The following is a 13,667-nucleotide window of genomic DNA, read 5'->3' on the forward strand; positions in this document are numbered from 1 at the left end:
GGAGAAAACTCACTTCTTTTTCCATTTTACAATTTTACATGGTATGCAACATAATTTAAAGATGAAAACCTCACTAATTATAGCAAAAGATGTCTAGTCTGTTAATCAAAGTTGAGAAGATCCACAAATTATACATCAGACTAATTCCTCATGTGGGATGAATACGAGAGGGCATTTATTACATTTTTGGAGATAAAAATACATTAGAAGTGCAAAGAACCATAAGCTTTGCGTCAACCCTACACGAAATGTCATAAAATACTACGTACTTCAACGTTAGAAATAACAGTTGGATTTCTTTACCATTTAAATCTGTTTTAAGGCGTGGCTTCAATAGTGATCTGGTTCTCAATGTAGATAATTAACCAGTCCATCTGCCATACCATTTGATCAAGAAGTCACCGGCATGAGTTGTTCATAGGGCATCAACCAGCCTAATCTTTCCACAAACTGATCAAATTTCATCTTGCTTTCAACTCAAATCTCTGAAAGTTGGGAAACGCATTTTTCAACAAATGAGACCCCACGTTACCCCTTTACCTGTCCTCAACCACAAACGTCCCAGCAGTGAGTGGATAGGCAATCTAGTTTGCCAAAATTGTAGGCACGTACATTTAGTACCATTGACTACCAGGTCCAGCTTGAGCTGCAGCCACCTTTCTAGCCAAGTACTGGGGCTTAGACTGTAGCCCGTTAGGCCCTTCCATAGAATCATCTTCTCCTCTTTCATTTTTGCACCCAGGATTTCTTTTTGGATACGAGGAGCTAGGTGTAGGGAATTGAGAGGCAGGTATCGATGGATTTCGCCCCGGTCGTCGATCTGTCACGTCTGATGTTGCTGCTACCCCACAATTGTTATAGCGCATAAGGTTTCCGATAACCTTCCCTGGCCTTGCAGCAGCTCCTGCAGTAGACATGAAAGGTCCCAATTATAAACTTGTACAAATCAGACAAAGGTATTACTTAGTATTTGTCAAGGACTATCTAATCTTGTTAGACACTCCAAGGACAAACATGACAAGAATATCAAGTATTAATAAGAGAGATATAATTAAAGGGGAAAAGCTATATCCGTGTATACTATGGCAGGTGGTGTACAATTATTATACTTAAGAAAGTTGCATGCTTTGCACTCAGTTTTTTTAATCATGTACCTGCCTTCTGTTTTTTATCATGTACTTGCATAATACATTTGTGGCATAACAGTTAATTGCAATTTTAGATCTCCAGCTCAACCAGAATCAAACCAATAAATTTCAGGTTTTCTTGGATGAGGGTGAAGTTAAAGAATACTTCACCTTGACCGACAATTTTCAAATTCGTTTATGTCAAAATTTCATGTTTCTAAAGTACATGTCACCTAATGTCGTATCCTGTGCGAACACTTGGGATAAAATTTAATATGATGTGATCATTATTGAACAAGATTAGAAGATAATTCTTACCCTGTACATTTTGAGGAACTTGTAAAGGAAGCCTGGTCATTGGAATTGCACCGTTCCTATCCACATGTGCCTTTTCAACTTCCTTAATCCGACATTTGGAGAGATCTTCAGTGACTTCAGTAGAACCATGTACTGAGTTGTCTGAATATAATACACAGGCCCTGCATGATGAAATTGTTTTCGATATAAATTGGCATTTGAGCTGTAAAGCCATACATAAAGCAAGAGATAAAAAGCCCTGTGAAAGAGAGTACATACCTTGGCAAAGAAGCATGTTGCCTATCAATTGGAGGACCAGTTGAACCGTTTTTGTAGTGTTCCTCAAGGTAAGCAAACTGCTTTTTGAAGTGATCAACAGCACTACATACCAAAGTAAAAATCCCCTTTAGCAACAAGTTGTTTATTTAGCATTTGGTGAAAAATTAGACAGCCATCACCAACAAATAATCAATAAAATTCTAAATTTAGCTTCTGGTGTAAATATATATCACTGGCAAAAAGTAACTGCATGAATTCATATCGGTAAGTCAACAGAGTACAAGAAAACGGCAATAATTTTAAATGTTGATTGACCACACAAGGCTAAATGTCAGATTCAACAATACCTTGGATACATGAAGTTAGTTGGCTCTGAACCATCCAAAAACTCCTTTAACATCTTTGGATGATATTCAAGAATCTCTCTGTAAATGAGCTCCCTAACATCCTCTTTTGTCATTCTGCGTCTCTCAAATTCAAACTCCATTTTTGTAACAGGCTGAGCAGAAGGCTCCCTCTCAACCTTAGCCAAACCCTTAAAATATGGATCTGCAAGAGCCTGAAGACATGCAGCAACACCAACCTCATTAAAAAAGTAATGAAGTTTTAAATGTGCGTATTTTATAAGCAAGATAAGACTTTCAGGCAACATACAAACAGCAACCAACCTCTTCAGCAGAAGGACGGTCCTTAGGCTCAAAAGCAAGCATTCGTTCCAACAAACGAAGGGCGAGAGGATCAGCATTAGGAAATTTATGGGTGAAAGGAATAGGCTTTTTCTTGCGCATGCTGCTCAAGTATCGCCTAGCTTTTTCATTACGTATCTGTAAGAGGATCATCAATACAAAGGTTTATGATCGGGAACAAGAAGTTCTATCATAAAGACCAACAATTTAATTTTAAATATATTAAAATGATTGGTGAGCTTCGAGACAAACCCGGGCAATAGCATCAGGAGAAGGGGTTCCTAACAACTCAGTCATGAGGTCCAGTTGGTGGACCACATTCTTCCCAGGAAACAGGGGTTTCCCAGTAAGAAGCTCAGCAAAAATGCACCCAATGCTCCAGATATCAATACCAGGTGTGTACTGTGGAAAGGTCAAAAATGCAAGCATGAGAACCAGTATGAGATGACACTATGACAGCAAAGAAAATGTTGCACTTTTCTAAAAGAGACATTTGGACAGGCTTGACAATAGAGACAGAGACAAATTGAGGAATTTCTTCTGGGAGCAAAGATAATTACAAACTTTAGCAACAGCAACCTCCACAATGTAGCAGTGACATAAGTGGATACTGGAATAGTGTGTAGTCTCAGAATAGAAAAGAGGTCATCGTACCTAGAACTTAAATTAAAGAGCATAAAGCAGGCCAGCCAGTGTAACTACAACCTTTTGTAAATCAACACTTCCCAAATGAGCTAATTTATAATAGGGTGAATGGGTGATGCAAGTTACTTTAGGTCACACTGACAGTTACCAACTAATGATGTAGGATTTTACGGCTGACTCAAGATTAATTATATAATGGACTCTATAATTAATAAGAATGGTTAATTTCAGAGTTAATATAAAAATTTGTACTTCCAGATATTATTTAAGGGCCTTCAAGTGTCTACACATGGTTTTCAGTATTTCAAGGCCATCAGCTCAAGTTAAAGTGCTTGGTTATTTCTAGATATGTTTACGGGGCTGGGTTAGGGGCAGGTTGGTCTGCTCATAATGGGTCTGGGGCAGGATGGGTCACAGGTTAGTGTGTAGAGCAATGGATCGATCAAGACCCATCTAACCCGGTTCAGCTTGACCCGTTTTTTTCTCCTTTTTTATTTTCTTTGTATTTATATTTACGCTGCTCCTCTCTGTCCATCACAATCACACCCACATCTTCATTTCTTCATCCTTGTTCTTCCCCTTCAAAGCGCTGCCTACCCGTCATTTAACTCCACCTCTTCTCTCTCTCTCTTAACGGTGGTATCTTCCGAAGCATCATCCTTTAGCCTTCATTACAAAATCCACTTCAGTGATAGTCTCGAGCACCATTGATGAGAGCTTGTAAGTAAGAGCAAAGGTTTTTCTCTCTTAGGGTTCTGCAGAGGTATGTATAAATGGTGGGTTCTAGTTGAGAGGAGAAGAATTAAAGTGATAAAGAGGATTTCACAGAGATTTTGGAGTTTTAGTGTTGTACTCCCTCCGTCCCATTATATTGTTCATGTTGTGTTTTTTCACGATATTTAAGAAATGGGAGGAGAAGAGGAAAAAGTACATTAAAAGTGGAAAAAAGCTAGACAAAAGTTAGACAGAAGTACAAGGCAAGTGGATAATTTAAGGGGGAAAAAAGTGAAAAGTACAATTACAGACAAAAGTTAGAGAGAGAAACTTAAAAAAGTACAATGCAAGTGGACAATTTAAAAGGAAATTAGGAAGTTCAATGAATAAAGTTAAAAAAAAAAAAGTATAATGGTCTTTACATACTATCCAAAAATAGAAACATAAACAACATTTTGGATCTACAAAATAGAAAAACAAAAACTATATTGTGGGACGGAGGGAGTATCAATTTTTATTTAACAGGAGCCATGAATGTATAAATATTTTACAAACTAAGGGTCTGTGGTCTGCCCCACTCCATTTAAAGCCCGCATATGATCAACCTTTCTAAAGCCTGCCCCATTCATCAAGTGGACTGAGTCAGGCATGTAAGCATGTTCAAAACAAGGCTAGGTCTGGGCTTTTAATGTATTAGTAAAAATTGAAGTACTGAGAATTATGTTACAAGCGGTGCCAATTTGAATAACTAGGCCTTGTTTGGCTGCCAATATAATATGGGGGAAATAAAAATTCATGGGGATTGATGTGTTAGGTAGTTGTTTTGTTGACACATAAACGTAAAAATGGAGGAAATAGAAATTCATGGGAATTTCAATTTTGTCAACCAAACGACCCCCTAGATACTAAATAGTATATTTCTAAGCAGCAACACAAGAGACTAGGTCCTTTTTTAAAATCATTTTTCATGACTAGTCAGTACAAATTCTTAGACAACTGCTTATAAGGTAACACCTCAGGCAGCAGCTATTTGATTTCTGTGCGACTAATTCTTGCAAACAATGCGCAAATGAAGAAATTTCTGGAATTGGTGAATGTGCAGCCAACTAGCCCTACTGCCATAAATCTAGATTCAAGTTGTGAATAACTACAAGAGGGTATGTTTCACACTTACTCGAGTAATTATAGGATATAATTTTTATTTGTCTTGCCTTATCTCATGTGTGCATTGTAGGTTAGGTCTGTTTTCATGATTATATTCCTTCTGAGCATCTGATAAAAGATTTGTGAGCCATTAATGATAAGTTTTCCAATCCAACTTTATTAAGGATTTCGGGTTACAGGCAAGTAAATTTTGGGGTCTTGGGCACAGTAGACTTTGGGAATTTAAATCTGCGTATTTGTATCTATCTGAGTCATGTATTTAATACATTCTATCTATGTACACTTTTAAAAGAATAATTTGAAAAAATATTTTCTTCTCCTTGCACAATTGAGCCATCTATGTTCACTTTTACAAGAATGAATTGAATATACATATTCATTTCCTTGCACAATTGCATCATTTAACTTTCCTTGTTCTCACTCTTCTCAGTGAGTGATGGTGAATATAAAATCCTTGTTTTGGGTAAGTGAAAACCAAATCTAGTTTCTCAGATTAATTTAAGATCTTATTATTTTGAGTGTTGGGAGAGTGAATCCAAATACTCAATGGAAACCCAAACTAAGAATACATGCCACATAAATCACATTCACAGTGTTGACAAGAGCTTATTCCTTCTACTGCTAGCCATTATTTAACATACACATTTCAGCCATCAAGTTGCAAGATTGATGGAATATCAAAGATTTACATCAAAGATCACCAAAGGGGAACAATAATAGTGATTGATTCATTCTTCCATCTTAAGGAGCTTTGTTTGTTTGTATCTAGGCACTACAGATACATAATAAATCATCTAGGAAAGGCTTCAAGAAGAAATTCTGCCAGCCACATTTACATTCTTAATTAACCACCTTCATTTTACTATCATAATTCCTGGTGGATGGCTGTGATTAGATTTTCAAAATGAGGATAGACTACATGCCTCAGATTCACATATTCTGCATGCATGCACATGCTTATTAGATTTGAACAGGCATGTAAATGCAATGTTCTAAATCACAGCCAAAGTTCATAGAACTCAATAAAAACCACCAGAAGAAAAACAAATGCTTGCAATGTTCTAATCACAGCCACAGTTCATAAAACTCAATAAAAACCACCAGAAGAAAAACAAATGCTTGCTAACAGAATTCCAGCATCATTTAACAAAATCTAGGATATGCTGCGATCAACAATCTACTTACAAGAAATGACAAAAAGGGAGAATGTTGTTACATTTTTACCTTGGAGAAGAATGATCCACACAATTCGGGAGCCCTGTACCACCTTGTTGCCACATAATCCTAAAAATGCAAGAAGCAGGTATTATCAGAAAATCAGACATTATAATATCATAGTCAAAAAAAATTGTTAACCAGTAAAAAAAGGAATCAGAGAACGAGGGGGCTAAAAAAAAAGAAACTAGATTCAAGGAGGTTTACATACTGTCCAAAATATTGCAGTTGGTGTGTCATTAAAGGCCACCCTTGCAAGACCAAAATCACATATTTTGAGCTTGCAGTCAGCATTTGCTAAGATATTTTTTGGTTTTAAGTCTCGATGAAAGACATTTGCTGCATGGAAGAGAGGATATAAAGAGTATAAGAAGCAAATTATATCAACCAGGGAATTCTAACATTCCAGAACTTGATACATTCAACAGAAATAACACAAACAATTGCAAGATAAATACCAGTATGTATATACTTTAAGCCTCGAAGGAGCTGATACAGAAAGAATTGATAATGCTCTGGGGTCAAATCATCATTTGCTTTAATTACTTGATGCAAATCAGATTCCATCAGCTCAAACACAACATATATGTCTTTAAATTCTCTTCTTGAAGGAGGCAACAGAATATGCTTGATTTCCACAATATCTGGATGCCGCAAAAGCCGGAGAAGTTTAATCTCACGTAAGATACGAGTGGCATCCGAGACATGTTCAAATATATCATTTATCTTCTTGATCGCGACTTTCTCTCCTACATGAGTGTCATACGCAGAACAAACAACACCATAACTTCCTTTACCAATCACCTCCTCTATCTTATACCGATTACCCTCACCATATTCTGTAAAGAAGTCCACATCCACAGACGTCTGCACAAAGACATTTAGATTCGATATTATAACTTGACAGTTCACACATCATCCTTTCTCAATCCTAATGACAACTTCAGTTGCACAATTGCACATGACTGTGGACACTAACACACTGTCTACAAATATGCAAATTTCAAGATCCAAGCACAATATTCCAAAAGGTATAATTGCAACCAATTGCTCCATTCTGTACAGAAAACATAACTACGGAAGCGACAACATTATTATGGAATTAATAGGTGATCATGGACGCATCATCCACAACAAAAAATTAACTAACAATTACATAAATCCTCATTCCATATGCCAAAAGAAAATCCATTCAATTACAACCATAATTCAATGAAGAACTAAGAGAATTCACTTGTTTGCAAATAGCTAGAAAGCAGCAACCTAAGGTAAAGGTGCACAGTATTGGCGATGATAAATTAACATTTCACCCCAAATCCTATTAAATGCAACTCAAATCCTTAAGAACCCTAGAATGTAAAACTAATTATAGAAACTTAAACGAAACATTACATCAAAATTTCTGTATAAATTACCTTTTTCCTTTGATCTTGTTGCATTTTGGCCAAAAAGCATTAATGGCCCCTTGATCCAAATGAATCAATTAAATAGATCGAATTGGTGGGTTGCTCGAATCAGCTCACAAAAAGGGCGCAAACCCTAGATCAGAAGTGCCCTTAAAGAGGCCAAAGTTATCCAAATAATGTAAACTTTTATCAACTTAAAAACAAATAGATTGAACCAATGTAAACCCTCAAATTTCTCACAAAACCCAACTCAAAAATCAAATCTGTGAGCTAAAACAAATCCATTTGAAGTCCTTCAAACTAAAAATCAAGAAGAAAAAAACCCTAATTTCTTAGATCCAAATAGCTTCTTAAAAAAAGGCAAAGGATCAAAGGATTGATCTATAGCTAAATATACCCAACACAGAAATCGATGTGGCTAATATTAGCAAGAAATGAAGAACTTTAACGATTCAAAATCAAATTACTCAATAAAAAGATCCTTTTTTTTCTTTTTACGATTCAAGCAGAATATGGGTAAATAAGATTTAATCTTTTTTATTTCTAAAACAACTGAAGAACAACAGGAAGTTGATTGAGAATAAAAAAAACAAAGAAATGGGTATTAAAGATTAAATCTTTTCGATTTCTGGGTAACAGAAAAATTGAAGATTTTCTTAATTTTTTAAGAAAAATAGGAAGTTAAAATGGGGTTTTCGCAGGTGGGTTAGATCTTTTGAGAGGAGAGAGAAAGAAAGAAAGGGTAGATTTGAAGTTCCGTGAACAGTGATGATGAATGCTGCTTCAAACAGAAGGGTAGTGGAAAGAGTTAGCCACAGAAATTAAAAAAAAAATGAGGGTTTTTTTTTGTTAATTTTAATGCAAAGAAATTATAGATAAAAATCAATTAAAATTAAAAAATTGGATAAATAATTAGTGAGGAGTATTAAATATGCTGCAACTGTAGTCCACATAATTTGACAGAGGATAATGACAGCAGAGACATGTTTTTGAAAGAAAAAGTAGAAAGTTTCTTTAAATATTGGGAGGGACATAAAAGGGAAGTTTTAAGTTCACAAACTCAAACATAGACAACTAGTACTATTTATCTTTCCCAATCAAACATAAAGTGGATTACTAGTAATTTAAGTCTTTGTGCCAACTAGGCACCTAAAAATCTAAGCTCAACAAATTCACCAAAATTTTACTCTTTATCATTTTGTTTCGTCACATTTGTATATCATGTTTGGTGAAAAATTGAAAAATGAAAGAGTAAGCTGATTTCACTATCGAATTGTTTACTACTCTCTCCGTCTCATAATTACAGGTAAATATACTACTTTAGGTGTTCCAAAATGTTCCTTCTATTACTAAAAATAACATCTAATCATTACTTACTTTTTAGCTTTTCCATACAAATTACACACATACCTAAAAAATCATTACTTACTTTTTCTCTTTTTCATACAAAATACACACATACCCAAAAAATCATTACTTACTTTTTTAACTTTTCCATACAATATTCTCTACTTTTTATTATCCCCATACAACATTCTCAACTTTTTATCTTTTTCATACGATATTTCTCTACTTTTTCCGTCCTCCTTAAAAACCATACTTTTTAGAGTTATTTGCCTGTAATTATGGGACGGAGGGAGTAATAAATGATTTGATTAATTGATTGTATAAAAAATGTTTGGTGTATAATTAGTTTCTTACAACTATTTGAGTTAGCAAAAGGACCAATGTGTATATTGACATATTTTATAATGGTATGGTAGTTTTGGGTTAAATGAGGATTATAAGATTTGAATTTTAGATAAGATAAGAACTAATAAGATATGGTAAGATAAAATCATAGTTATAGTTTTAAATTCAAATCAGATAAGATAGGGTAAATAAGATTTAATAAGACCAATAGGATAAACTGATATAATAAAGTTATTTAACATATTCCAATAAGATACGGTAATGGTTAATGAGTTAAGACAAAATAAGATACAACAACTTTTTGTGTGCGGCTGGCAACAACGACGTCAGTCAGCGCAGTACTGGCAAGAGAGGACGACAACCAACAACTGCCTGTATACTACGTCAGTAAGTCTCTGCTAGACGCAGAGACCAGGTATTCCGCCCTCGAAAAATTAGTGCTTGCTTTAACTACTGCTGTTAAAAAACTGCGACATTATTTTGAAACCCACCCAGTGGTGGTACGCACTAATTTCCCACTTAAGTCTGTGTTGCGCAGCCCAGATTTGACAGGCAGGTTGGGCAAGTGGAGCGTCGCTCTAAGCGGGTACGACATCAAGTACCAGCCAAGGACGGCCATAAAGTCCCAAGCACTTGCAGATTTTGTGGCAGATTTCAGCCCGGAATTGGAGCCCTTAGCAGCTCAAGAACTGGAAGAAATCAACAGCGCTCAGAAAGAGGCAGTCTGGACAATGTTCTGTGATGGTTCGTCAAACCAAAGAGGCGCCGGCCTAGGCTTCGTGCTAAAATCACCACAAGGGGACATGATAGTACAATCCATCAGCTGTGACTTCAAGGCAACTAACAACGAGGCGGAGTACGAAGCACTGATTACAGGCATGACCATCGCACTAGATTTGAAAGCAACAGGCCTAAATGTCTACAGCGACTCGTTACTAATCGTCAGCCAATTGAACGGAGAGTTTGCGGCCAAAGATTCAAAGATGATGGCCTACCTAGAAGCCGCCAAAAGAAAAGCCAAACAATTCAACCCATTCACAATCAAACAAGTTCCAAGAGATAAGAACACCCAAGCTGACGCCCTAGCCAACCTGGGTTCCGCACTCAGGAAGTCGCCCTTCAGCACCATCCCGTTGGTCCATCTCCAGAAGCCGTCAATCGACACCTCCCAAATACCAGACGTTATGGCGATAGACGCAACCGCGAATTGGACAACCCCAATCATCAAGTACTTGAAGGACGACGTCCTCCCAAACGATCCATTAGAAGCAAGGAAAGTCAGGTATAAAGCTTCTAGATATGCAATTAAACATGATGTGCTATTCAAAATATCATCCACAGGTCTTTGGCAAAGATGCCTCGTCGGCGACGAACAGCAGGATGTCCTGCAGGAACAGCACGACGGAGAGTGCGGCAACCATTCAGGAGGTCGCAGTTTAGCAAACAAAGTCCTCCGAGTAGGCTATTTCTGGCCAACTCTGAAGAAAGACGCCGAAGCATACGTAGCAAAGTGTGACAGCTGCCAAAGATTCGGAGGAGTAACGCACAAACCGCCAGAGATGCTCCACCCTACGTTGTGCCCTTGGCCTTTCATGAAATGGGGAATGGACATAGTAGGGAAACTTCCCGTCGCCCCAGGACAAAAAGTCTTCATGCTCGCTCTCACCGACTACTTCTCAAAGTGGATCGAAGCAGATTCGTTCACTCAGGTACGCGACAAAGAAGTCATTTCATTTATATGGAATAATATCATCTGCAGGTTTGGCATCCCCTCGGAGATCGTCTGTGACAACGGGTCACAGTTCATAAGTGACAAAACCAGACGATTCTACGACAAGTGGAACATCAAATTATGCACATCCACTCCCAGATATCCGCAAGCAAATGGCCAAGCCGAGTCAAGCAATAAGACAATTATCCAATCACTCAAGAAGAGACTCAAAGAAGCCAAGGGAAAATGGGCCGAGGAGCTCCCACCAGTTCTCTGGGCGAACCGAACGACGCCAAGGACGTCTACAGGACAGACGCCATTCTCACTTGTCTACGGATGTGAAGCAGTCCTACAATCTGAGGTACGAATTCCTACTGCAAGGTATGGTCTCATGACAGGCGATCAAAATAATATCGAGATGTCTTCCAAACTCGACACAACTGAAGAACTAAGAGAGGCAGCCTATCTAAGGATGGCGGCACAACAGCAAATTGTCGCACGAAGCTTCAACAAAAACGTGAAGGCCAAAGTATTCAGAATCGGAGATTGGGTACTTAGGAAAGTCTTCCAAAACACCAAAGACCCAACGGATGGAAAGCTAGGCCCGACGTGGGAAGGACCATATCAGATCCTCGACGTCGCTGGCAAAGGAGCATACAGGCTCATGACTAAGGAAGGTAAGGTTATTCCTCGAAGCTGGAATGCGACACATCTCAAACTTTACCACTTTTAGGTAAAGGCTAAGGTACTCAAACGCCCGATCTTAAGTCTTGAAAGTTTAATTTTATTTCCATATTTCAGATTAAGTGTTCTGACTTAAGCATCGGAGGGCCGTTGGCAAAAACGCCAACGGCCAGTCCTAACGCATGTTTTGCAGAAAATGCAAGGGCATCAAGACGCCAGTCCCGGGCAAAGACACGACAGACAGGTCAGTCAAAACCTGGAAGCTTGGATAAGACACGACAGGAAGTCAGTCACGACCCAAGACAGCCATGGCAGCAAAATATCTCGCTAACGACGTCGAGTTGGCCAACTAACGTACGACATCAGATATTTGGGGGCAACATACCTCCCATGTATACAAGCACTCAAGACTATTCAACGACCTAGTGAGAAACTTTCGTTCAATTTTTCTATTAAATGTAAAGTGCCTATCAAAAGCACAAACTTTTACTTGGTTTTTCAAAATAACGGCCATTTTATTGAAACATTGTACTTAGCACTTTTTACTTATTTCTTTTTGCAAAAAAAATGATGTAAGCTTGTATCCAAAGATCAAACGAGCGCAAGAAAAGCAAATAAAACACGAAGTATTTGTTAGCACACAAATCTAAAGTTTGTTTTGCAGAGAAGCAAAAGACTGACTGTCCCATGACATCCAATAAAGACAAAGCAATAGCAATCCAAAAGTACAGACCTGATCGTCCCACGACGATCAGTAAAACAGAAAGTTCAACAAAAAAACAAGTTTAAAAGACAGACAAAAGGCAGGGAAAGCAGAAGTCAGGCATCCTCAGCTGTGACATCCATCGCCCCAGAAGTTCCGACTCCAGCGTCGACTTCAGCAGGGACCTCAGGATCAAAGTTGAGGACAACATCAGCAAAGGCGCCATCAAGGTTCCTGGCCCCCTCGTCAGCCTCCTTAGAATCAGCTGTGGACTTCGCGTCGTCCCCGGGGACTTCACTAGCCGAAATCAGATCAGCCTCGGTCCCCAAGGACGACAGAAACTTGTTAAGCTCGTCCTGAGCCGCCCCAACAGTTAGACGACCAGACAGGAAATGCCTCAACAGCTTAGCACGAGTCGTCAGCTGATCAAGGCACTTAGAGTTCACTGCATCTTCACGAACCTCAGCTAAAGTGGCCTCCAAGTCTGCAGCCTGCTTCTTTTTCTCCTCCAAAGACTCCTCCAGCTCCGCGACGCGCTTCTCCTTCAGCTCCAGAGCAACCTTAAGACTGGAAATCTGCGCGTCCTTCTCCTCAACCTGCTTCTTCTGCTTCTTCACCTCCTCATCAGCAACACGTCTCGCGTTACTTATCGCCCCAACTAAAGAGCGAAGGAAAGCCATTTCCTTCTCAGTAGAAATGAAGTACCCTCGAGTTGCGAGAAAGTTCTGCAGAGACTGAAAGTACCAAACCAAAGAATGTCACTTAAGAAAAAGGAAAGAAAAGAATAGAGGGAGAGAAGACTTACGTTGAGTTGAAGGGACACTGCCTCGCTGAAAATCTGAGCAGGAGTCATCTTCTCCAGACGCCTCTCCGCGCTAGGAAACAACAGCTTCTCCGCAGTGGGCCAAAGGGACGCGGACATCGACGTTCCAGTAAGAAAGTCAGAAGGGACGCGCAACACATAGTCAGCATCTTTAGGTGCCTTAGGAATGTTGGGAGGAGGACTGGGCATTGTCTTGATAGGAGGGACGTCCAGTACCACGTCCTCAGAGCTGGAAGTAGTCTGCTTTCTCTTCTTCCTTGCAGCACGTTCGAGCATCTCCTCGTACGACATCTTGGCAGACTTCCCTGATTGAGACTCTGGAACAGAATGACCCAAGCAGTCAGCACAGAATGAGAAAGCAAGAGGAAAAATCAAAGTAAGTCATCCTTACCAGCAGCCATTTTTTCCCCTTCACTTGTCTTTTTGGTACCAGGTTTTTCAAAGGTCCGTCTAGCAATAGGAATGCTCAGAACAGCCTCTACCTTCCTCAAACTGCTCCTCCCTGGTGAGACCACTGAGAT

At 38.8% G+C, this 13,667-nt stretch overlaps 2 protein-coding genes across 2 annotated transcripts; one reads left to right on the plus strand and one right to left on the minus strand.

Annotated features, from left to right (window-relative positions):
- Positions 1–13: 13 nt before the first annotated feature.
- LOC145583003 (mitogen-activated protein kinase 15-like) lies at positions 14–8,364 on the minus strand. Its single transcript, XM_081640102.1, has 10 exons — positions 7,543–8,364; positions 6,586–6,994; positions 6,339–6,466; positions 6,137–6,196; positions 2,642–2,791; positions 2,372–2,527; positions 2,051–2,262; positions 1,704–1,805; positions 1,446–1,606; positions 14–904 (listed from the first exon to the last, which is right to left on the minus strand). The coding sequence occupies exons 1-10, from the start codon at positions 7,564–7,566 to the stop codon at positions 615–617; spliced, it is 1,692 nt and encodes a 563-aa protein (XP_081496228.1). The 5' UTR covers positions 7,567–8,364; the 3' UTR covers positions 14–614.
- A 1,122-nt stretch (positions 8,365–9,486) lies between these two features.
- On the plus strand, positions 9,487–12,409 carry LOC145580886 (uncharacterized). Its single transcript, XM_081637970.1, has 4 exons — positions 9,487–9,599; positions 9,764–11,618; positions 11,738–11,864; positions 12,285–12,409. Exons 1-4 carry the CDS (start codon positions 9,487–9,489, stop codon positions 12,407–12,409), a joined length of 2,220 nt encoding a protein of 739 aa, XP_081494096.1.
- The last annotated feature ends 1,258 nt before the right edge of the window (positions 12,410–13,667 follow it).

This window comes from Chenopodium album, chromosome 15 (assembly GCF_948465745.1).
Source record: "Chenopodium album chromosome 15, dcCheAlbu1.1, whole genome shotgun sequence".
NCBI lineage: Eukaryota > Viridiplantae > Streptophyta > Magnoliopsida > Caryophyllales > Amaranthaceae > Chenopodium > Chenopodium album.